The sequence below is a fragment of the Colletotrichum graminicola genome (assembly GCF_000149035.1).
Source record: "Colletotrichum graminicola M1.001 genomic scaffold supercont1.41, whole genome shotgun sequence".
NCBI lineage: Eukaryota > Fungi > Ascomycota > Sordariomycetes > Glomerellales > Glomerellaceae > Colletotrichum > Colletotrichum graminicola.
Window position 1 is genome coordinate 102952 of NW_007361045.1, and position 23971 is coordinate 126922.

Below are 23971 nucleotides of genomic sequence, written 5' to 3' on the forward strand. Positions count from 1 at the left end.
CCATCAAATTTCAATTTCTGCTTGTTGTCTGGGGTCCAGCACCGCTTCGCCTTCGTGCGTTGGTTGACTTTGTAGAGCCCATGGCCGATAACTCCATTTGAGGACCTTGGCGGGAAAAGCGCCCATCGTTGGGTTGTCATGCTCGGTACTGCACTGTGAGTTTCGGAGAAAGCATCGCAAAAATAATCACCAGTCGACGAGGTAAATATCTAGACATGGAAATACCATGCCTAAATGCAGGGGAACTTTAGCAAAAGCCATATGACAATTCCAAGAGCAACCTGGCAATGGCGACTACAACAACACAACCACCAGCTAGAGTTGGATCAGTTTTCCAGCTCGGCAAGGCTGTGAACGACCAGGCTATCCAGCAAGCCTCCTCTCTTGCAGTGTACAGACATAGTGACATTTCACGACTCGACAAGAAGCTTAAGACCTTGCAGAATGGGTTTGACGATGCGGACTCCTGGGATATACGGAGTCTTGTCCAAGAACGCCGCCTACCGTTGGATGCGCAAATCAGAGTGGAAGAATGGCTTCGCGAATGCCGTACCATGGAAGACGGAGCAAAGGGCTGCAAAGCCAATTATACTCTATACAGCGGCATCATGCAGGACTGCCAGACCGAGCTGTACCGACTTCGGAACAGGCTTTTGACTAAGACAGTTCGATTTGAACTAATCCCATATCGTCTTGCCAAGCTACGACGATGGACCGGTCAAGAGGATGAGAATCTTGGTGTTCTCGACGCATCTGCAAGCCCTAGTGGGCGCGAAGCCAAGAGTGTAGGTGAAGTTCAGCCCCAAAAAGGCGACATACATACAGAAATAATTGGTGCGCCGCGGCATCTGAGTCTCGAGCTGGTGAAAGAGGCGATGGCGATTTTCGAAGAGATGAACCAAGAAGAAGAGTCCGATATGTTGAATGACAAACATTCGGAGTCTCCAAGAAGACACACCTGGTCTGACGAGACGCACCGAATGCGGCGAGAGGAAGAGCAGGAGACACATCGGCTGGTGCTGGCCATGAATTACAAGTGGCCGGTGAACATGAGTCAGGCAAAGGTGCAATACAAGCGGGCGATGGAGAGGCAGGAGTGGGAGCGTGACGAAGTTGCTCTTGTGAGACACAGCTGGAGCTTCTAAGACCATGGCTAAAGGGGTCGGCTTGGGACGTTGCTTGTCATTCATTCTATCGAACTGACCAACTCGGTGAAAGGGACAAGCAGTGGCTGTTTTGCAGCCAGTTCTCTATATTAAAAACGCAGCCGAATCTGCATAAGAGCTGGTTGGTTTACGATAGATCGAACAAGAAGATGATGTATCGATTTTGAGCACAAAAACAACCCGTAAACGATCGTAACGTGTCTATGAGAGGGCAACAAATGCGGCGGATTGCCGATGGACCAACTGGGACGATTGACCTCATTATATGTGAGAGTGAGGGCTGTATCAAGCAAGGTATCTAGGTAAAGAAGGACGACGCGACAAAGGAGTTAGTGCCGGACTCCCTAATACGGACAATTCATCGGTACAGTTGTGTCCAGTATCCGTACTTTATGTCCGATAACTCCACCAACAGGCGCTGTCATGGGTGACCAGCGTCATTGATCCATCCTTATCTGACGCCGAGTACCTGAGAAGCAGCAACAAAACTCAATCTACCTTTACTTTCAGAGGAAGCTCAACTCCGTCTGTCCATATATCTCGTTACTCCCTCCGATTCCCTCTATACCGGTTCCTAGGAAGAACTATGTTCAGGTTCAGGCAGTTTTTCCGTACCTTTTTCCAACAACCACCCAAGCTCCCTGGTGCTCGAACAGCTTCGACTACCCCGGCCTCCCTCTGCGCCCTATCAATGGCTTCATACATGACCACCGTCACTAAGACCCCCGACCTAGGCCCCGCGCCCCACGACGCCTCCTCCAAGCCGCATCACGTCAAGAAGCATGGCAACACTGTTGGCTTCAAAAACTTGCACCCTTCTTGTGGCGATGGTGTTGGCTTCCCCCAACTCTTGCGACTTGTCGTCTGGTATGTATCACCGCACTGGCCCTGCCGGCCCCGCGCCGCCATAGGATGCCGATCAAGCCCAGCCACTAACACGAAATCTGCATGGAATAATGCAGGCCCCGGTTGATCGGCGACCTAAAGTCCCCTGACACCTCGCCGCCGACTGTCAAAGTCGTCAAGCCCGATTTCCTCCCTACCCGCACTGCCTCCAATAAGCTGCGCGCGACCTGGCTCGGCCACGCCTGCTACTACGTTGAGTTTCCTTCGGGACTGCGCGTGCTCTTCGACCCCGTCTTCGAGCAATGTTGCTCGCCCTTCTCCTTCATGGGCCCCAAGCGATACACGCCAAAGCCCTGCGATCTTGTTGACATCCCCTTTGTCGACGCCGTCCTCATCAGCCACAGCCACTACGACCACCTGTCCCACCAGTCCGTCCTCACCATCCAGAAACACAACCCAAAGGCCCACTTCTTCGTCGGTCTAGGTCTTGAGACGTGGTTTAGGAACGCTGGCTTGAAAAATGTAACCGAGCTCGACTGGTGGGAGGACGCCGAGATCTCTCTGGTCGTGGAGAAGGGCGTCGACCATATACCCGAGACCATCTCCGCCCAGATTTCTTGTCTACCCAGCCAGCACACCTCTGCCCGCACACCGTTCGACAAAGATACCACCCTGTGGGCCTCGTGGGGTGTCAAGTCTGCTGGGAAGTCGGTCTGGTTTGGCGGCGACACTGGATACCGCGCCGTGCCGCGGGTCCCACTCGACGTGGATGACTACGGCCCAGAGTACGCCCACCTGCCCGTCTGTCCGCAGTTCAAGCAGATCGGCGACCTGCGCGGGCCGTTCGACCTCGGTCTGATTCCCATCGGCGCATATTACCCTCGTGTGGCCTTCTCGGGAGTGCACGCAAATCCCTTTGATTCTGTCGAGATATTCCAGGATACAAAGTGCGAGCGCGCCATGGGTATCCACTGGGGCACGTGGGCGTTAACCCTGGAAGAGGTCTTGGAGCCGCCGAAGCTCCTGCAGGATGCCATGAAGCGCAAAGGGCTTCCGCCAACGGGCGTGTTTGATGTGTGCGATATTGGGGAGAGCAGGGAGTTCTAATGTTGGGATGTGATGTGGTGTACAATTACAAGCAGGCTTCTGGAGGTGATTTTTAAATAATAGCTTCGGCATTTCTGGGTTGAAAAATTAACTCTATATACCATAGACAGAAAGCCCCGTACAGGGATGTAAGTAGGCCAGTATCGAAGAACATTTTCCGACGACACACCCTGTTGGCTCATCTGTGCGTACCTGTCAAGGTAGATACCGGACTTGGGGGACCTAGCTACCCGTCGAGCGTTTGGATTATTATCATGGTTCGCACTAAGAATGCATAATGAGTGACATATCATAGAGATAATTCCGAGTACGTTAACAGAGTAGTGTTCTGTAATTATTGTTCTCATATGGCAGTGCCTGACTTTTAGATTCTTTTAGTTAAGTCGAACAAACGACTCTTACGCCAATGCCACTTTGGCGCCGCCATCCATCCTACATCCCCAGGTGGCCATGATCAAGCACCTCGTTCCGCGTAAACGCCATATAATGCAAACATAGGAGAATCCCTCAACATTTTCCCAGCCGAGGTTTCCAACTGAGTGTTCCAATTCCGGGGACCCCATTCGGTATGCATGCTAACACATAGTGAAAGCAGATAAGATAGAAGGGGAAGTGTGCAGCAGTTTGATAATAAAAAAGAAGAAGAAAAACATAAGAGGGGGAAAAAGTAAAGAGTATCAGAATACCTTGCTCTTCAATGCCGACATATCCTCAGATTGCGCCAGCTGATCAAAGGCTTTCACCAGCCCCATGGCCGCGCCGGCAGCAGCACCACCGACGACAACCATCTCTAGCCCACCGACGACAGCTTGTCTCACACACCGCACGCCCGACCAGCCTGAGACGATGCACGTCTTGACGTAGCCAAATGCGAACAGCGCAACGGCCATGACGGCGACGGAGATGTAGAGAGCGAGATAGACGTCCTCGGCGGGGACGAAGAAGTATGGGAACAGCGGCACTAGGCCACCGAGCAAGTAGCCCGCAGCAATGGTCAAGGCGGAGACGAAGGCGCGGTTCGAGGCGGGCTCCTGCTCGCAGTGGTGGAAATGCATGAGGAAGTCGATGAGGCGGGGCGACATGGAAAGGTGATCCGTTACCTCTTCGAGGGTATGTTTGGGTAAACCGTAGGGCTCGAGGACCTCGAAGACCTGGGCGCGGGCGAGAGCCGGGTCCTCGCGGGTCAGCCGGGTGCACTCGTTGCGGGTTTCCTTGTACGAGGCGCTGCGAGGGGTGTTAGTGACGAGGAGAATAAACAAGGGAACCCGAGGAAGAGGGGCCTTACGCTTCGCTCTTGGCTCCGAGGTAACCGCCCAGACCCATGGATATCGCCCCAGCAATTAGCTCGGCCATGCCACCAAAGATGACGACCTTTGTCTGCCCCAGGGCAGACAACCCAGCCGTGAGGGCGAAGGGTACTGTCAGACCGTCTGAAAGTCCAATTGTAGCGTCGGAGATGACGCGGGCGTCGAAGCGGAAGCGACGAGACTCGCCCTCGGGAGACACTGTCGAGGTGGAAGAGGTTTCCGAGGTCGTCGTCGCCATGGTCGCCGTCGACGCTGTCCGGGCCCCGGGACCCAGCAGGGGTTGCCTCTCGAGCTCGCCGCCGTCAATGATGGTCTCATCCGACATCGTGCTTTCAGCGCGCTCGTCGGTAGCGATGGCGGCCTTAGACCGGGCGGGGGGCGGCGTGCGACCGAAGAGAAGGTTTTTTAATGTGACGAGGCCCATGACTTTTTTTTTCTTCTTTTCTTTTGTCAGGTAACAAATGTCTCTACCACTAGAGTTAGTGATACACACTCTATGTGTTGAGCGTCAGTCGAGGGTGACCCGAAATCGGAGAGTCTGATATCTCTCTTCCCTGACCAAGTAAAGGACTGAAGAGATGAAAAGAAGTTGTTTGAAAGATCTGTGAAGGGAGAGGGGTCTTTGCCTTTCCCCCCTACTGAGGTGACACAGATGGGAAACCGAAAGATCGAGTCCGGGGTATTCAGTTGTTTATTTACTTGGTATTACTACCTTGGTGATTAGGTAGCCACAAGCAGAAAGCGAGAGGTAGGGGAGAGAAAGAGTCTGTGTGAGAGAGAAACTGTGGGTGCGCGCGCGTGTGTGGAAGGGAGATGGGATGCGCGGTATGGGCATTCCAGTGTGGGAGCGACCCTCCAACACTTTAAAATTCCACGAAGGTTTCTGGGGTTTTCCTTTCTGGTGACTTGTAAAACATAATAGAAAAACCTGGTAGACTCACAACACAAACTGGGCAACGGAGGAGCAGACCGAAACCTTGCAAAGCCCCCCAGAAAGCAGCGGTCTAGAAGGGCCAAGCTCCTCTCTCTCCTCTGCCGCTTTACATTATCTCGTTCGCCCGTTGACGGGTAGCTACCCATCGATCGCAAGGGACAGTTCGAAGCTTGACTGCCTGTCATCGTCTGCAGGCTTGTGGGGGTCCTGGGTCACCTTGCGGTCCCGCGTTACACTTCGGACGAGTAATCAGCATTACCGCGACCGTCATTGGTCAATCTCGGAGTTCAACAGCATCTCCAAGGCCTGCCATTGGTTCGGGCGACACCCCACCGGCCTCACAGAGCTCGGGAGTAGTGTGAGAATGAGCCCAGGTCAGGGATCTACGGTATGTACAAATACAGTCTGAAGTGGGCCAACTCAGGAATGTTCCATCCACTTGCCTCTTTCGGGTCCAAGAAGGCCTTGAGGGTCGCCGGTGATTGGTTCCGTGTCTACCGTCTGATACGGCGGGTATGGCAGTTGGGGTTATTTCTCTCTGCTAACTGAACACTTTTGGCAAAGATATAAACCAAAAATAAAACAAGACAGTAAAGGAGGGGGAGAACCCCAATCACGCCACTCATCTCACTGACCAAAGCATCGAATTCCGCTCGGTTCTCGGCACGGTGTAGTAGATTTCAATGCAGCACTGACTGTTGCTGAATCACGATGCATGGAGGGCGGTAGGCGTTTCTTCTGAGTGCTGCATCCGATGCAGCGGGAAGCTCCTGGACACACCCCTGAAAATCCTTACATCACAAGGTCCAAGCTCATACTCCTCTGGAGAACCAATCATGATGTTGCCCGAGAAACTCTTTCCTTCTGCGCAACGCCGTTCTTCAACCATTTACTAACCTTCGATTGGCCTGCCTGCTCCGAACTACACTAGGTGTATGCAGTCGCCCATGGCATCCTTGCGTTTGCTGGTGCAGCATTGTCGGTGTTCCCGGGCCCCCGCAAGCTCAACGGCGAGGCGTCACAGCACCTGTACGCTCTGGAACGCTGGAGCTTCTCATGGCCCAAGATGCCACGGCACCGCTGTGAGGAAGTAGAGGGGGAGGGAGAGAGAGAGAGAGAGAGAGAGAGGACACCTCAGAAAAACAGCCTTGGCATTGCACTAGCGTACACTCGACCGAATAGCTCCTGTGTTTCTGATCGTGACATGACCGACAGTTCTCGAGCACACCGCCCCGACTCTTGGTACTGCAGAAATGACGCTTTCCCGTTCCACACACTTTCCCCAGTAACACCGGCCAAGAATGTACAGATGGATGGAGGTGCCACGCTTGACATGAGCATTGAAACCGTGTACGTACGCAGTGACTTGCCACTGAATGGTTTCTTCCACCCTTACGGAGTACTCTGCATGGGTTCGCAAGACTGAAGACCACGTAACGTATCCAGTCTAGTTAGGTAGCCCCGGAGCCGGTGGGGCCGATAGGGTGCATCGGTTCGCCACAACCTCGGATCCGAACGGCGCTGTGAGATTTGCGGGGTTTCTGGGTAGACACGGTCGGTCCAGCTGAGAACCATCACACCCTCATCTTCGCCGCAAAAATTCACAAGTCCTCGCTGGCAGCCACCTGGGCCCGACCACTTCGACCACTTACCATTGCCACCCAACCGCGATATACCTACAAGTACATAAATACTCACGGCTTGGCCCTGCACCAGCCCCATCTTCATCTTCAGCCACTTCTCTCATATCGCATCGTTCCCTCTTGTGAAGCCGCTGCTGCTGCACAGGCGCTTCCCACCTCACATCTCACTCACTTATCTTCGTCGCATTACCAACATGGGCCGGCCTATCAAGCTCGGCGTCCCGAAAGTCCCTGAAGACGAACATGCCCGAGTACAAAGCACCCAACCCACCAATGACCAGAGCCACTCACAAACGGAGCAAGCCACCGGCGCCGGCGGGGACACTGGAGCCGGAACGACCCGTCCAAAGACGGAAGCCGAGCTTGAGGCTGACCGGCTTTACGAGGAAGCAATAGAGGAGGAGTATGCCAAGAGAGATGGTGGCTCGTAAGGTGCGCGTTGACAGCAAACAAACACCAATTCCACGTTAAGCAAAGGGGGTCCAGCCACATTCATACACAATGGTTATACTGGCTAGCAACAAAACTCCCATCTCAATGATTATGTACGCCCACCGTACCCCTGTTCAGTGACCCAATCTCCGCACTACGCCACTCGAAACGGATGCGCTTCGGTGTTGAACACCCACTTGTTGTCCGCGACTTCGACATGGACCTTGGCGTCCGTGGCCTGGATCAAGTAGCTGTACTTGAGCACCTCCGCGAACCAGAAGCTCTCCTGGAAGTCGTCGGGCATCCCGCCCGTGGGATTGTTGACGTCCGTGATGCCCGAGAAACCATCGCCGACATTACAGGTCTTGTTGATGGCCAGGAATGCGTCCCAGGCCCAGTCCTGATACTTGGTGTCGCCCGTCGCGCGATATGCGTAGTAGTAACTCTCAATGACCTCAGGGCGGAGAACGTAACCCGACCCGCCGTTCCCGATCCAGAAACCAGCACGCTGGTAGAACTCGGTCTGATTGGCGGGCGGGTCGGGGTTTAGGGTCTTGTTGACTGGCGGCCGGTCATCTTGCCAGCGGAATATTTCTGGGCCAATTCCAGTCGCTGTCTGCTTATACGTCTCATGGCAAGCCGCGGTCAAATTGAGGCCGAAGTCTACGTACTTTTTCTCCTTGAGCACAAGACCGCCTAGAATGAAGTTGCCGCCATCAAAACATGCCACTTGGCTTACAGTCAGCTCTTATGCGGTATGCCGAGTGACATTATGAACTCACGATGGGTGCTGATAAACCTCAGATTCGCATCATTGTAAGCGGCCAGGAAGGTCAGGTCAGGTCGTGTCGTTGGGCTCGACGCGAGAAACTTGATCGAAGAGTCGGCAGCTGCAACCCATCGATCTTTGTAGAAAGAGAAACGGTCCTGATCGTATACCCACATCTTGATGAGGTATTCGTAAAAGCTGTCAGTTCCTCCGTTCCAGCCACCAAAGCGGTTTGCAAAGGTGCCATTGGAAATGAAGACATCCGAGCCCAGCAGACCAGGGAACACCTCTTCGTTGGGCTTCAGAAGAAAGTCTTCACCTTTTTGTGACAGTTCACCGTATTGCTTGTCCCCGGTAAGATCGCTCAGACGAGTCCACTCGAGCACCAAAGTTCCGATGGTGGCGAGGCTGTTTGTTTCCGATCCATTCCTGCGTGGCTTCGGGTCGTAGACAAGAGTGTTGTCCGGCACTCCAGTGGTAGTATCGAAAGCAACTTTAAGGTTATCCGCGAGCCGCTTTGCCTGGGTGAGCAGCGCATCTACTCCGGTGATGTTGTTTGCAACGTCTTTAAGCGGCCCTTTCAACAAGTCATGTCCTGTCCGGCAGCAGGCTTAGCATTCACATGATGCCAGTCGGAAGATGACCATTCTCACCAGCCAACAAGCCTCCCAAGTATCGGATGGTTGTTTCAAACACAGAGACCTCGCTATCTGTTACGTCAAAGTTGATGCTGGGCACGAAATTCAATATCTGACCGACAACGTCCTTGTTCTCCATGATGATGGCAGTGCTCAAGGCGTCCACTGCGCTGGCACCCCAGCCATTTCTATAGACGCATGTTAGCGAAGTCCATCTTCATTTCGCTCTGATGCAGGATCTGCGATGACTTACCTGTCATTGGCCGACGATTTCGACACGGGTAACAGGGTATCGTTTGGAAACGCAAACTTTCGGTATCCGTCCCACGAGCGTTGGAAAGCCTCCTTTACGGCGTTGGCTCTCTCCGGCTGGTTAACATAATTTGGGGCAGCGGCCGATTCCGTGATTTGAGGCGAGGCGTACGCCTGGATGGCAAGCCCAGCGACAGCCAACGCACGTCCTGAAATATGCATCATGTCGTAAACTGAGAGCTCCTGTGTTGGAGGAGGAGATACTGGTGAAAGCGACGCAAGGATGATGGCCAAGGACGTATGGATATATATATATATGTGTGTGTGTGCGGGCGAATACTGGACAGGATTGCCGAGAGACACGAATGTATAATGTATGGAAGTGGTTGGCGTGTCCGTTGATGCAACTCCAGGGACCAGTTGACTAGACTATCAGACAGACATTGAAGTGTGAGCAGGCACCATGGCATCGGACGGAAAGTCAATTTGCCCTTTCGACTCCGCGTTCGACCTTGCTCTTGTCTCATGCTTAGGCCTTCTACCGCACTCCTGCTTTTCTCCTGCCTTCCGCGCTTCTGCTTTGGCGCCTGCGGCCGCTCGTGCTTTCTTGTCTACTGTTCAGTATGTGCTATTCACCGCTGCGCCCCCCCTTTCTCATCTCCGGCTTCTGGTCCCTGCTGTTCCATCCAATAACACCCTCAGCGGATGACTACGGTGTAGCTAGGACTAGACGAACAAGCCAGACATTCTCTTGCGGCAAGCGCATCCAGGGGTGGCTGCACTTCGGCAAGGCTGCAATGTAACCAAGGGGAGAGCGACTGAATGACTGTCACGCGGGCGGAATCCGTCGGTTGCCGTAATGACTGACATCAACACGAGCAGGGCAGATCTTCCCGAGTTCGTCGCGCATTTGGCAGTGGCATAGTCACCAGGCACGTCCGTGCCTGGTGAGCCAAGCACGTGCAGAGAAGCCTTTGAGGGAGGGGGCCTTGTTGGTGTTACCCAAAGTTTAAACGCAGCGTTGCGTTGCATACCTAGGGGGGTGAATGCAAGCTACCCGAGCCTCCAAGTGCGGTTGACCAAGTTCATCCTCCACCTGGGGCAGCTGTATATGTATGCTGCGGCGGAGTATACACGGTGACAGTCGGTTGCGGCCTTCATCTTTGGTGCCGGCGGGTTAAAAGACTGCATCCCGGTCAGATGGCCGGACCGGGACTGCCAGCCACTGGGTGTCGGAGGCCCTGCTTTGCGACGCGCTTTAACAACCTCACCCACAGGCCGTGGTGTGTCGTACATTGCGAATGCATGCAGGACGAGAAATGGCGCGGTTCCATGACTAATATCCGCCGTCTCATCAACCAAAGCTACGGTAGGCCACTTGATAGGGTCAGAAGGGTCCCATTGTAGAGACAGAACTGCGTCCGTGACGATCATCATCTCCGACTCTCGACTCGAATTAAATTCTGCACCTGCAGCAATGCCCCTATCCACCCTCCCGCACTTCTTCATGCTGCGAGCATAAAGAGAACGTGAGAATAGTGCGGCATGTCACCCAGATTGCAGCGAAGATGACATGCCGCAGCTATTGACTTTTTGTCCTCTGCCCGACTGGGCTATCAGTCTAGTATAGTCATTCGAAGCCCTCACCGGCTTGATGGGGAATGGTTTGACCATCGTCAAGGGTATTTTCGAGAATCGGAAAAGTTTAGTTCATCCTTCGATCCGATTTCTCTGCCTATTCTTTGCCGTGATCATGCATTAGCCAAGACAGACACCAGGCCCAGTAAAGAGCCTTTGGTTTTCAAATTGCAAGCAAGCTAGCTTGCAACACTCGGAGAATGCGCCATGCGTGAGGCTGTTTCGAGAGGCGAACCGACTTTGCAAAAGTCGATTAAGCTTCGGCCTATATATTGCCAAGACTGAACCGGGGTCCTTTTGTTTATGCAATCTCATCCAATGGATGATTCAGCCCTGCTTCCGCAGCTTTGCGAGTGCTGCAGCAACTCCGCCTGGAAGTAAATCGCCCTTGGGGCCTTCACCGTCTGCTTCTTCCGCTTGTACCTGTGTCTGTGTCCGTGCAGCTGTGTGTACCGCGGCTGTCCGCTTCGATTCTTCGATGGCAGCAGCAATCATTTCTTCTTCATCGTCCAAGTTAGGATTGCCCGTTTCCAACTTCCCCTGGCTACTAGCTAGCCTGTCAATCACTGGTGAACCTTGTGAGGTCCCTCTAATCGATTCCATTTCGCGTAGCGGTACTCTGCTGAGAGGCACGGCTTGATCCAGCTTCGATATCCGAGCCGGTCTTCCGCCCTCGGCGTTTTCCGTCCGATCCAACTGTCGTTTTGCGGATTTCTTGGCTCGGAAGGGCTCCTCAACAGCTCTGACCCATTTGTTAACCTTGATAGCCCCCCATCCGGCAATGATACCGATCTGTTCGGGATCTGCGTTGATGGCGTTCTTCAAGCTGCCAAAGTTGCTGACCAATGCGACCGCATCTGACTTGTTAACGCTCCTGGGAACGGTGACGAACTCGACAAGCTTTTCAGCATACGTCGACGCTTGTTGGCCGCGAATGGCGCTGAAGTTGGCGTGCTCATACGACTTGTAAAGTTCAAGGTAACGCGCGGCCTCGGCAGCCGACCAACAGAGGATGATGGTGACATTGTTGACCAGTGATGTTTTGGATAGCTCGCGCAGTACCTCTTCGTGGTTTGGTATGTCAACCATGGTCAACATGATGCGCAGGTTGTATTTGCCTTGCAAGTTTCGGATTCGCGTGTAGATGTACTCGGGATGGAGGCGGTGGTATTTGAGACTTGACACGGCCATCTGTTAGCAAGCTAGTGGCGTAAGAAACATGGCGACAGGAGCCGACTGACCTCAGAAACAACGCACATGTCGTCAGGCCAAGACTGTAGTCGGCCACAATATCACTGTATTCCCATGGCATTGACTTTAACGAAGCAAGCACTGGGTTGCCCCTTTGGCGAGGGGACACGAGAATGGCAGATCCAGATCCTCGCTGAGGAAGAGCTTGCGGCGTCGGCTGAACGACTTTGCTGCGGGATGAAGCATTCGTAGGCGGCGCTTTGTCCAGCCGCTGCGGTGTCGGTTGCTGTATTTTCTGGGGGGTTGACTGCTGGGGGCGAGGACGAGGCGGTTGAGTCTGGGGGCGTGCGGGGACAGGGTTCGATGATGCGAGGGCTGCTAGGAAGTCTTCGTCGGCACCAAAGTCGTCGTCCATGGTTGTATGCAATATGATATCAGTGAAGGGGTGGGTTGTTGGCGAAGAAGGCGGTTGGAGGATGGCAAGTCCGGTTGCAATAACGATGTTGGAGAGGACAAGAGAATGCACGCGCGCGATTGGCAGTGGTGGAAGGAAGCTCCAATTCAGGTAGGTACTTGGGTACCTAGTGGAGAAGGCGCCCGCCGTGCTGGGTTAACTGGCGGCTCGACCGCAGGGTTCGTTGAAAAGCCACACCGCATTCCGACATAAGCTAGAACGTCGATGGACGGAAGAGAGCCTGATCCCGTTTATTTGACAACCCCTATTCTTGTTTTACTTCTTTAGTTGTTCCTCTCTAAGCTGTGGTGGCCCGATGCCTTCGTGGGGCTGGCGCTGACATTGACATTGCTGTCTCCCCGATCTACCTACTGAGGTACCTTATCTAAATAGCCTCATAAGCCCAAAGCTCGTGTGAACGCCTTCATCAACATTTCATGGGTATCAAAGCCAGATGGTGCCGTCAGTCCATATCCTCCATTCCCAACACAGCTTCATCGTAATGGCTCCCACGGGATGCCGCGTCACTGGTCATCTTATCATGCATGTTGTACAGCGCTCTTAGCCAAGTATCAAACATGGCCTCCATATTCTTGGCGTCTTCGCTCTGTTGTTCCGTCGTCTCCATGACCCGGTCTCTCAGTCTCTCATATGCTTCGATCATGACCCAGACTTGGAGAGATGACAAATCCGTCTCCGTCTGCTTCGACATGTCCAACATGGTCGCTGATAGCTCGCGGGTCAGTAGGTCCGTGGCAATCTGCAAGCTTAGGTTGTGGTTCGACGATGATGCTTGGGATGAAGAGTTGCGCTGCAGTCGGGCCCGATTTCGCGGCGGCGGCGGCGGCGGTGGCGACGACGACGAGGGTGACTGCGTGGATGGGAGCTCTGGCGAAAAGGACATCGGCTTGAAGTAAATCGCCTCTTCGTCAAAGGCAACCAAAGTGCCGTCGTCGGATTTCGGGGAATATGCCGGGACGTTGCGTATCGGTGCCGGCCTGTAGACATCTGGCCGCAACCTTGCAGGTGTCTCCCTGACACTGTAGTGAGACTGTGAAAGAGAAGACCGCCTGTGTGAGGATTGCCGCGAGGGGAGAGGGTCGGGTCGGGCGTCTGTATTTACTGAGCTGTTGTCCTGTGTTTCGAGGAGCGCCGTGTACTGGTCGGCAATGAGATCGACGCTTGACACCTTGTCGGCAACCGTCGAATCCCTACCGAATTTGGGGCTCTCGAGCTGGCCGATGGCGTAGATGGGAGTCTTGGCGCGACGTCTCATGCTGGATCTCGTGCTTATCGATGAGGTTGGCGAGCTGAGTGAGCTGTCGAGAGAGGGCCGACGTGCTGCGCTGGTGACGGCAAGGTGAGAGAACTCTGGAACGAGGGTCGAGCCGGACGTGTCGAAGGAAACCTTTGTGGGTTTGTCGGGCGTTCTAGGTGTGCTCGTAGTATCTTGCACTGCGTTGCTTTCTCCTAGGTATTGTTGCCATTTGGCATCGCTGAGGTCTGGTGACAGGCGCAATAAAGGTTGGCCGACTGTTCCGGCTTGCTGGGCAGCCACTGCCACCCCAGTATTAGGTTTGTTTGGCACGGACGAGTCGATAGGTGCGGGACGTCGGATGGATAGGAACCTCTGTTTGGGAAATGTTTTCTGTAACTTGCGTCGCAGGCGATGTGAAGGCTCTAGGGGCTTGTCTGGGCTGGCGGCTGGCGATAGCGGCGAAGGCCCGCGTGAAGGATCCATGTCCCTAAGGTTGACAGTATGGGGAGATTAAATCGACGGAAATCGAGAGCAGGCCGATACCTATGGTGTCAAGCTTTTATGAGGTGCGCAGTCGCTACAAGGCAGCAAATAAACACGTCGGGGTTTTACATGTGGCGTATATGTGTTGATTAAGCTTCGCTGGTGTGACTCGCGATTCTGTCGGGCAAGCAAATGATGACCACGGATGAAGAGTCAAAAAGGTACAGACAGGAATGCCTCGCTCCATGTGTGTACAGATTCGCTTGCGGGCGTTAGGGGATAGCAAGAGGGAGGGATGATATACTCTGAGAGAAGGGCAAACGAGAGTCAGGGCGGGCATACACACGTACGGACAGCAGGACATGTGCATGTAAATAGTTTAAAACCAAACTACAAAGATCGAGTCGTGAGAAGGTCAAGAGGACTGGGCTCGAAACAGGATTTGACTCTCGAGGAGATGCAGTCATTGGAGGGCATGCCGGGATGAGGTACGTAGGCATGTTCCTCGGGTAGGGTAGGTAGCTAGAGATACCTCGTTTTCCTGCGGCGTACTATAGGTGGTAATTAGTTCAATCGCGAGTGGGAGCCAGGTCAAGGCTGGATAAGTTCAGAGTGATGTGAGGTGGACAGCGCATAACGGGTGGCTCGATGCAGAGAAGCCGTCGGACTCAGCAGGGATGTGATTGTATGGGTTTTCCTCTGCGCACATGGGCAGAGTGTTGGTGTCGTCGACCATGAGTAAGGGTAGGTACATGAACGTGCTTGTAAACTAACATGCCAACTACCTACCTAGGTGGGTAGTCTAGCATCGTGGTCCAGAAAGCAGACAAATGCATGGGTGGGCAGGATAAGAAACCGAGTGCATCCTTGCACCTCACGTCATCATCGTCGTCGCCCGCTTGAGAAAAGGAAAAAAAGCGAAGCGGGGTGGAGGACGGCGGTCGAGGCTCAGACCCGGTCAGGGATGTATTGGCGGGCGGTTATGGTGGTGAACAAGGGTCGCATCTCCAATGTCGACTCGGGCTCTCCCCCCCCCAAGGATGCAATCTACGGGTTGGTTTGGAAGAGTGGCCAAGGTGGTGGAATTGGAAGCATCTGCGATTAGGTTTCCATCTGCCATAGACGCGTATATCAGCCCCAATGTGAAGAACGGTTGTGGGAAACGTTGCCCCAAGGTATCGCCTATTGCCATTGTCTTTCGGGCATGATTGTCACTTGTTAATGCCCGTTCCCGTCGATATTCCGGCGATCCAGCATGCCCCGCTCTCCCCCGCGATGGTCCGTTTTCTAATTTTCTAGGTAGTGTAGGTGGTAGAGCACGGCATTTCCTGGCTGTGTTTTGGGTGTGCAGCGGGGCCAAATGGGGGGGGCTGTACGGATACAGCGAGTGCATAGCACTGTACATCGTACATACAGGTACCTACCTAGTACCTGTAGCTAGGTCTAGTGGGCTTTGCCAGGAATGGCGGAAAGGACACGATTGGCTGATGTCATCATTAGACCCTCCCTCTGGCTGGCTGGCTGACTCACTTCTCTTTTCTTCATTCCGATTCTTCAGTCACCCACCCTGGTTGTCGTCATCACAAACGTTGATTGACACCAACATCCTGTATCCCTATCTCACTGCACTGCCGCCCTCTGTCATATATCCCCGGCCGGACTCCGGGGGTTCAACAACACCTTGCCCGTCCGTGCCTTGTTCTCCACGCTCTATGCCGACTTCTCCGCCTCGGTCAGGGTCGGCGGGCGACGATGTCGCTCTCGACATATCGCATTGCCTCATCTGCCATGCTTGACTTCACTTGTTTTCTGCACCTCCCTTTGGAGCTACAGGACAAGGTTTGGGAGGCTGCCATCCCCCCGCCCGCTCCCACGGCGTTCCATGCGAGACTCGTCCGCCAACCAATGGGTCGCGCCCTCGACGGCTCAATCGACAGTTATAATGTAAAAGACAGAGTTCTTCTCTACCGCCTTCCACCCGATGCCCACCCCGATCTTGCCGATCGCGACTGCGTCATGGCCACTCTATCTGGCATGCTTGTCACCTGTCGTCGCTCCTTCGCCGTCGCAACTCGTGCTTACAGCTCCATCAAGCCTTTCCGTCCTTTTCTTCTCCGAGGTCAGGATCCCTCTGTTCCCTACCACACGGAAATCGACGCCGCCAACGATCTGCTCATTCTTGACACCGGGTGGCAGTGGCCGTGCCGTCTGATTAGCACGAGCAGTGTATTCCGTCTCCAGCTGCCAACTCCCTTGCGACTGCTGGCCCTCGCCTGGCCCGGCCCAAATCGAACTAGCGCATCGGACGGCCGTAGTGCTTTCTACTACTCGGAAGCCCTCAACGGCCTGCTCACCCTGTGGGGCTCCCGTGCCCTTCGCACTCTCTACGTCGTCGTCGATCCAGTCCATTTGCACGACGCCGAGAAGCCGTGGCCAGCCCCGGCTGATCGTTCTTGGGCCACCTCGTCCGAAAACGACACGGTTTTGGAGGATTACCTGGCATCTTACCACACCGACTCATGCGGCCGGGCGGTGTTATTCCAGAGGGGGGCCCGTCGGTACTTTGAGGTCCCGGTCGAGCAAGTGGCACGGTCTGGCGGCCTCGGGGAAGTCGTCGAGCTGCTCGAATCCGCTCGCAAGCGTCTAAACCCCCATCTCACACCAAGCGTCAACCAGCCGTCTCAAGAGCATGTTGTCCAAGCAATGGATAGCGAACAGGTGCCATGTAGGTGCGTGATACTTTCATGGCGATAAGCTCACTCATGAGAACAAGGACAAACTGCTTGTTGCTGTAGAGATGTTGTCCAGTATGCTGGGTCTCACTGGCTCTACTAGAAGTTCGCAGAAGCTGTTTACGGACCTGCTCATTGGCGTTGAGCATCGCTGCGTAAAGCTCCTATCTTGATTTCCGTACTTCTCACCTTTACAGCCCCTGCTTTGGCTTCCGGTGCAGTAAGAACAACTCGGTTCCAACGGTATCCGCCATCGCATTGCTTCATCCATGATCGGGTGATTTTGTTCATCATCAGGCTTCTTCCCGGCTAGTCTGAACCGGGCGGATCTTCGTCGGGCACCGTAGCCGTAACTCTGAATGACATTCTTGCGGACAAGAGCTAGATATAGTAACAATAAGCCACAAGCCAGAACGCATGTCCACTCCCAAGCTTCTCGCAAACCGTGACCTCGAAGCAGATCATTATATTTGGGAGACAAGTGTACATGGTCCCTATAGAGAATATCGTCTACCACGTATGTATGATCGACGGGCCAGGAGCTTGTCGCCTTGAAGAGATGATTTGGAGGAGATGATGCCAGGTATATAATACCCTACTTTTACGACATATTGATCCTAACGAGCTCATGTTTGATCCGTGCCATTGTGCCATGTCCCCTGCACATGCGAGTAATATACGTCCCCTTGACGACGGGAAGCAGGCCGCAGCCGTTCCATAGACCCTTCCTGGAGTGTTGCAACGCGCATGCCTAAGTGGGATGTTATCTGCTTGCTACTGAGACTCTCATAGCCACATCTCACATGTAGACTGACTGTGTGTAGCAAGCGCTCAACCACTTCCTCGTTCTCTCGCATTGCATCGTCAAAAACTCCAACTCTGCAGGTTTGGCGGAGTGGAGGCCGAGCTAGACGTTGTGATGGAAGAATTTCTCCATCAATCATAGGCCTTGTAGCAGAGGGTCCGTAGCCGGCTCCCGCTCAGCTAGGTTAACCCCCAGCGCTGGCACTCGGTCTTTAGGCCGGATTGTCTCCTGTCTGGAGCAATTCTCCACCAAAAGGGACCCTTTCGGGCGCATGCCCCTCATCGTCCCATGTCCCCCACCTCTCCCACCTCTACTGCCCCTCCGGCCCAGCTCCAGACTGGGGATCAAGCAACAGATGGAAACGTCAAGCGTTGTGGCATGTCGCTGGCCAGGCCATGCCGCTATTGGCAAAGGTGGGGGAAGGATATACATCGTCGGACACTATAAAGCCTCATCTGCCTCTTTCTAGTGACCCATTATCCCGCATCGTCCCCTCTTCGTCCCTCTTGAAGATACCCTCGGTATTCAATTTCTTTTGAAATATTGTTCCTCCATTCCTTTACTTCGTTCAATCTGGTTTTCCCCCTTCATTCTCTTCATCATGAGTCTCGACATTACCATCACGGGGTGGCAGACGCGCGACGTGCGCTTTCCCACTTCGCTAGACAAGACTGGCTCTGATGCCATGAACGCTGCCGGCGATTACTCCGCCGCCTACTGCATTCTCGAGACCGACTCCAAGTTTGCTGGGCACGGCATGGCATGTTTTTCATTCTTCATATTCAGTCTTGCACATAACCGCTAATACGTGTTGTTCTGTAGACCTTCACCATCGGCCGCGGAAACGATATCGTCTGTAAAGCAATTGATTACCTCGTCGAGAGAGTAAAGGGCAAGAAGTTGTCGGATCTTGTCTCAAATTGGGGCAAGACCTGGAGGTATCTCGTCAATGACAGCCAACTGAGGTGGATCGGCCCTGAAAAGGGCGTCATCCACCTGGCTCTCGGCTCCGTTGTCAACGCCATTTGGGACCTGTGGGCCAAGGTCCTCGGCAAGCCCGTCTGGCGCATTGTTGCCGACATGAGCCCCGAAGAGTTTGTTGCCTGTATCGACTTCCGCTACATCACCGACGCCATCACCCCCCAGGAGGCCATCAAACTCCTCAAAGAACAAGAGCCTACCAAGGCCCAGCGCATCAAGGACGCCGAGAACAGCCGCGCCGTCCCAGCTTACACCACCAGTGCCGGCTGGCTCGGGTACGGCGAGGACAAGATGAAGGGCCTGCTACAGGAGACCCTCGGCAAGGGTTATCGTCACTTCAAGCTCAAGGTTGGCAGCAGTGTCGAGCAGGACAAGAGACGTTTGAGCATTGCACGCGAGGTCATTGGCTACGACAGCGGCAACATCCTCATGGTTGACGCCAACCAGGTCTGGTCTGTACCCGAAGCCATTGAGTACATGAAGGAGCTCAAGGAGTTCAAGCCCTGGTTCATCGAGGAGCCCACCTCCCCCGATGACATCCTCGGCCACAAGGCCATCCGTGAAGCACTGAAGCCCTACGGCATCGGCGTGGCCACCGGCGAGATGTGCCAAAACCGTGTCGTTTTCAAGCAGCTGCTCATGTCAGGAGCCATCGACATCTGCCAGATCGACGCATGCCGCATGGGCGGTGTCAACGAGGTCCTCGCCGTCTTACTGATGGCCAAAAAGTACAACGTCCCCATCGTGCCTCACTCGGGTGGTGTCGGTCTCCCCGAGTACACCCAGCACCTGAGCACCATCGACTACATTGTCGTCAGCGGCAAGCGCTCTGTTCTGGAATATGTCGACCACCTCCACGAACACTTCCTCAACCCCTCCATCATCAAAGACGGATATTATCAGACCCCTACGGAACCTGGCTATAGTGTTGAGATGAAAGCTGACAGCATGGACAAGTTCAGTTACCCCGGCAAGTCCGGCGTCAGCTGGTGGACCAGCGATGAGGCCAAGCCTATTATCGAGGGAGAGAAGATCTAAAGGGGAGCTGCAATCACGCATATCGTATCGTGGCTTCCCGGGCCCAAGCAAAGGCATGGATGCTTGTCTGCAGGGAAACGATGACATCCTGTATTGTCAGGGACATTGGCTATCCTCATGCATGGGTAGGGCGGACTGCATTACTTGGGCAAAGTAGAAAGAGTAATCGAGGGGGTTTGGCCGAAAAGAGAGCCATCCCGCAGGGCAACGATGGCATCCTGTATGGCACAGCTTTGGTTCTGTGACGCATCCCTTTTTAGCGGTTGGTTTTGTTGTCTTGTTGCAGTTGCGAAAAGGGGGGAGGGGGTTGGCTACGGAAGCCATTCCGAAAGGCAAAGATGACATCTTGCATAGTTTGGACCAAATACCCCGTCGCGATAGCGAAAGAATGACAACAGACGTTATTATCTAGACGAGACGTCAGCTGATCCTGTACCTACCTACCTACCTACCCAGCTAGATGCGGAAGGAAGATGGCCGGCCGCGCAGTAATTTAACCGAGAGTGCGACTGCACCGCCACATCTCAGCCATACCAAGCTCAAAGCTCACGCCACAAAGACCCGGGGATTTTTTGGCGGCCAGCAATAATTGAAGGATGAGCTGAGGAGACGTTTCAAAACGCAGCAAAAGGGCTAGCAGACAAGTCACAACACACGACCTGTCCCTGATTTCGAGTCTCAGCTCTCGCCCTTTCATACCTATACCTACTACCTACCTACCTACCTACTTCAAGAGAAAGAAATAGCTTCAACAGCGGGCTGTTGGGTACCACCGGATATGCAACGCTAGCCTGGCTGTTGTTCGCCTGCTGTATCATCTTTTGTTCTCTCCCCAGCTTCTGCAAAGGGCCCGGACGCGCTCGTCATCCATACCCTCATTTATATCTGTATATTCAGTCACTCACAACCACCCCCCACTCGCACGCATCTCATTTGTTTCACTCACGAATCCTCCAAATCTCGCCCGACGTCACCAATTCTGTCGCCCGCGATGCCACCAAAGCCAACATTCAAGGTGGATGCCACCCCTGAGGGATTCACGCCCGAGAGGTTCGAAAAGGAGCTGAAGAGCCTGGCAGCCAAGGCCAAGGGCGAGAATAGGGGTCGATTTCTCCAGCAGCAGGCCTCGGCCTACCTCAAGTCGGCCATTCTACTCGCCCTTGCCGCCGTCTACAGCAACGTCTCTCAGTTGGCCCTCTCGCCTGTTTACGGCTCCATCCCGTCGTCCATTTACCATGCTAAGCTCGTCATGGCTGCCTGCTTCTTTGGTTGGGCCGGCAATATGTTCCTGAACCGCTCACTGCCCTTCAACCCGGCCAAGCTGCTTCCTGTAGTAGCCTTCTGGGTCCCGACTATTCAGTTCTACCTGTATCTGACGAGTGGTGTGCTCACGGCGTATTGGGGCCCCTTGCTCACAGAAAGCGTCACCTTGTTCCCCCTCATTGTAGTCTCAGTGAGCTGCGTGGCAAATGAGCTGGAGAAGGCCGACCTCTCGAAACTACCAAAGTTCGTCGCTGATGCGGGCCCTGGCTTGGGATCATGGGGGCTCTTCAAGTTCATGGAGAAGCTGTCAGGAGAATACCTCCAGACGTATGTCGGCAGCTCCTTCTTCCAGACCAGAGTCGGCCTCGAGGCGCTGCTCGCTGCCGCATACTCCATCTACGCGCCTTCCAAGCTGCTGCTCCTCGCCATTCCGGCCGCCTTGCACACGGCTGTGCTGAACACGCATGCCCTAACTCCCATGGCGTCCGCTTCGCTCAACAGCACTCTGCAAGCTAACAACTGGACCCTGCTGGACCGCAAGGAGTCTCTAACCGGATACGTCTCCGTTCTCGAGAGCAAAGAACACGGCTACAGGGTCATGCGATGCGACCACTCCCTCCTTGGTGGCGAGTGGGTTATCCACAAAGGGCCCCGAGTTGCGGAGCCAATCTACGGCGTGTTCGTCATGCTGGAGGCTGTCCGGCTTGTCAAGACTGCAAATGCTGTGCCCGACAATGAGGCAAAGGCCCTCAACATGTAAGTTGTAGATCTATACGAACCTTGTAGGCCAGGGGCTAATTGTCGATAAGTGGTCTCGGCATCGGCACTACCCCAGCTGCTCTCGTCGCTCACGGCGTCGACACGACAATTGTTGAGATTGACCCCGCTGTGCATGAGTTTGCCTCCAAGTACTTCCAGCTGCCGTCGAACCACACCCCCATCATTGCGGATGCAGTGGGCTACACGCGCAAGCTTGCCGATGACCCGGATGCCAGATTCGACTATATTGTCCACGACGTCTTCACCGGAGGCGCCGAGCCCGTTCCCCTCTTCACACTCGAGTTCCTTCAAGGCCTCAACTCGCTCCTTAAGCCCGACGGCGCCATTGCCATTGTGAGTCTTGCCAGTTCCTTTTCTCCCACGCAAGCCTTAGTTGACCAATAAATTCAGAATTACGCCGGCGATTTCCTCCACCCGGCTCCGAAGCTCATTGTCGACACCATCAAACAGGTGTTCCCTTCGTGCCGTATCTTCCGCGAGTCGGAGCACCCCACTAAGGAGAAGATCGCCGAGGATGGCCAGGACTTCACCAACATGGTCATATTTTGCAAGAAGACGAGCGGCAAGCTCAAATTCCGAGCTCCCGTTGAAGATGATTTCCTCGCTAGCCGTACCCGCCGCGCCTTCTTAATGCCCTATCACGAGGTTTTCGACAAGCATTTCCTGGAAGGCGACTTTGGCATTCTCACGAACAACAACACCGAGCAGCTGACCAAGTGGCACGAGAAGAGCGCATTGGGTCACTGGGAGGTCATGCGGGTCGTCTTGCCAGACAAGATTTGGGAGATGTGGTAAAGTCATGTGCTTTGCACTGGGAAGAGGTGCTGTGAATATCGATCGTATAGAAAGCGACGTCGTTGGGAGGAGAATGCCTCTGTACATACTCCAGGATTGTAAATACACTGTGATATCCACAAAGGACCAGAAATGGCTTTTCCGCTCGCGGCTACAAATTTAAGAGTCCAGGAGCCTCTGGTTATACAACTCACCCCCTGGTTCTACTCGCCCGTCGTCAGGACAAAACTAGGCCGTCGAGGTTAGATGCTGCGACGCAGACGGGGGGGGGCTGGGGTCTCGGATGAATATCGGCACAAGGTGTTCATGCTGCGAGGGGAGGCGTAGCCTTGCAAGGAGAAGTCGAGGATGTATTCGCTCATCGCTTAGAGTGCGTAATGATCACGGGGGCTATACCGGTTGACGGTGCCGTATTGTTGGGTGTGTGGCATGATGGCAAGTTCACAGGAAAACATTGAGGGACTCACAGCATCGCAGCAACATCACAATCTCTCTCTTTGTTTCTGAAGGGCAATTATATACCTATATCCCCGGCGGCTCAAGCGTCGACACTAGGGTGATGGTGATGGGACCAGATACGCATATCACGGCCCCCGCGCCCGTAGAGTTGACTCATTGGAGAACGGGGTCGGGTAGCCGTATTGGAATGTAGCTTCGAGTCTGGTTCCGACATGGAAAGAGGTGCGGCTTTGAGCCAACTGGGAAGGCTCAGAACCGCAAGCGGCATAGAGCACGCTTGACGGGATTGAGTAGGTCTAGCCAGTCATCCCATTCATCCAACTGCCGCTGATATCTACTTGAGGGTGTTCGTCCAGCACCTGCTCTACCACATTGGCTTTACAACGAAAATCAGAGGCCGAATGCGGAGCGGAACTACCGTGTACGATGGGGTATAAAGGGGTGTTCAAACCCGGATGCCTTGCCTCCTCACCTCGGGCTATCAGTGACCTAGAAGAGTCGGCGAAAGGCTAATCATATACCCGGTGCCATGCCATGCCGATCGCTCAGAGCCCGTTAATGTGCCATTCCACCGACAGTTTCTAGACCTTGTGCAGGGCTGATCAATGCACCAACATAGCTGACATCTTCTCGGAGTGTACACTCAACCACTCGGTAAGTAATACTAGGTCGGCGGCTTATCGGACGGGGTAGATAGGCAGTAACTACCGACGCCGATCAAGTCCGTCCCCAAACGGCCCATCAGACAGTACAGGCTCGGTTGGCAAGAGAAAAAAGGACGTCGACCTATAAAGGCACAGGCGAGCTTCACCGTCGTGTCGATCAGGCAGCGAGACCATCGGACCCGTCTTGATACTTCTTGGCCACATCACATACGCTCCTTCTGAAGCCGAGGCGGCCGTAGGAGACAAGCCGTCATAGGACAGAAGAAGAGGCAGCTACAGCTAACAAGCCGCCCACACCCGGCACCTGCGTCGTCTTGTGAGGTGGAAACCAGCGA

The 23971-nt window shown here is 54.2% G+C and overlaps 10 protein-coding genes across 10 annotated transcripts; 6 read left to right on the forward strand and 4 right to left on the reverse strand.

Moving 5' to 3' along the window:
* Positions 1–554: 554 nt before the first annotated feature.
* GLRG_08773 (uncharacterized protein) lies at positions 555–1145 on the forward strand (the record flags this gene model as incomplete). The annotated part of the gene is made up of 1 exon (XM_008099323.1): positions 555–1145. The coding sequence occupies one exon, from the start codon at positions 555–557 to the stop codon at positions 1143–1145; it is 591 nt and encodes a 196-aa protein (XP_008097514.1).
* Positions 1146–1752: 607 nt separating this feature from the next.
* Positions 1753–3119, forward strand: GLRG_08774 (NAPE-hydrolyzing phospholipase D; the record flags this gene model as incomplete). The annotated part of the gene is made up of 2 exons (XM_008099324.1): positions 1753–2033; positions 2129–3119. 2 exons carry the CDS (start codon positions 1753–1755, stop codon positions 3117–3119), a joined length of 1272 nt encoding a protein of 423 aa, XP_008097515.1.
* A 677-nt stretch (positions 3120–3796) lies between these two features.
* On the reverse strand, positions 3797–4850 carry GLRG_08775 (integral membrane protein DUF125; the record flags this gene model as incomplete). Its single annotated transcript, XM_008099325.1, has 2 exons — positions 3797–4343; positions 4405–4850. 2 exons carry the CDS (start codon positions 4848–4850, stop codon positions 3797–3799), a joined length of 993 nt encoding a protein of 330 aa, XP_008097516.1.
* A 2347-nt stretch (positions 4851–7197) lies between these two features.
* GLRG_08776 (uncharacterized protein) lies at positions 7198–7434 on the forward strand (the record flags this gene model as incomplete). The annotated part of the gene is made up of 1 exon (XM_008099326.1): positions 7198–7434. The coding sequence occupies one exon, from the start codon at positions 7198–7200 to the stop codon at positions 7432–7434; it is 237 nt and encodes a 78-aa protein (XP_008097517.1).
* Positions 7435–7589: 155 nt separating this feature from the next.
* GLRG_08777 (glycosyl hydrolase family 47) lies at positions 7590–9319 on the reverse strand (the record flags this gene model as incomplete). The annotated part of the gene is made up of 4 exons (XM_008099327.1): positions 7590–8164; positions 8218–8799; positions 8858–9030; positions 9096–9319. The coding sequence occupies 4 exons, from the start codon at positions 9317–9319 to the stop codon at positions 7590–7592; spliced, it is 1554 nt and encodes a 517-aa protein (XP_008097518.1).
* Positions 9320–11059: 1740 nt separating this feature from the next.
* On the reverse strand, positions 11060–12338 carry GLRG_08778 (DNA repair protein rad10; the record flags this gene model as incomplete). The annotated part of the gene is made up of 2 exons (XM_008099328.1): positions 11060–11909; positions 11974–12338. The coding sequence occupies 2 exons, from the start codon at positions 12336–12338 to the stop codon at positions 11060–11062; spliced, it is 1215 nt and encodes a 404-aa protein (XP_008097519.1).
* A 502-nt stretch (positions 12339–12840) lies between these two features.
* On the reverse strand, positions 12841–13653 carry GLRG_08779 (uncharacterized protein; the record flags this gene model as incomplete). Its single annotated transcript, XM_008099329.1, has 1 exon — positions 12841–13653. One exon carries the CDS (start codon positions 13651–13653, stop codon positions 12841–12843), a length of 813 nt encoding a protein of 270 aa, XP_008097520.1.
* A 2253-nt stretch (positions 13654–15906) lies between these two features.
* Positions 15907–16872, forward strand: GLRG_08780 (uncharacterized protein; the record flags this gene model as incomplete). The annotated part of the gene is made up of 1 exon (XM_008099330.1): positions 15907–16872. One exon carries the CDS (start codon positions 15907–15909, stop codon positions 16870–16872), a length of 966 nt encoding a protein of 321 aa, XP_008097521.1.
* A 1384-nt stretch (positions 16873–18256) lies between these two features.
* Positions 18257–19674, forward strand: GLRG_08781 (mandelate racemase/muconate lactonizing enzyme domain-containing protein; the record flags this gene model as incomplete). Its single annotated transcript, XM_008099331.1, has 2 exons — positions 18257–18419; positions 18518–19674. The coding sequence occupies 2 exons, from the start codon at positions 18257–18259 to the stop codon at positions 19672–19674; spliced, it is 1320 nt and encodes a 439-aa protein (XP_008097522.1).
* A 991-nt stretch (positions 19675–20665) lies between these two features.
* Positions 20666–22512, forward strand: GLRG_08782 (spermine/spermidine synthase; the record flags this gene model as incomplete). The annotated part of the gene is made up of 3 exons (XM_008099332.1): positions 20666–21693; positions 21747–22050; positions 22108–22512. 3 exons carry the CDS (start codon positions 20666–20668, stop codon positions 22510–22512), a joined length of 1737 nt encoding a protein of 578 aa, XP_008097523.1.
* Positions 22513–23971: the final 1459 nt, after the last annotated feature.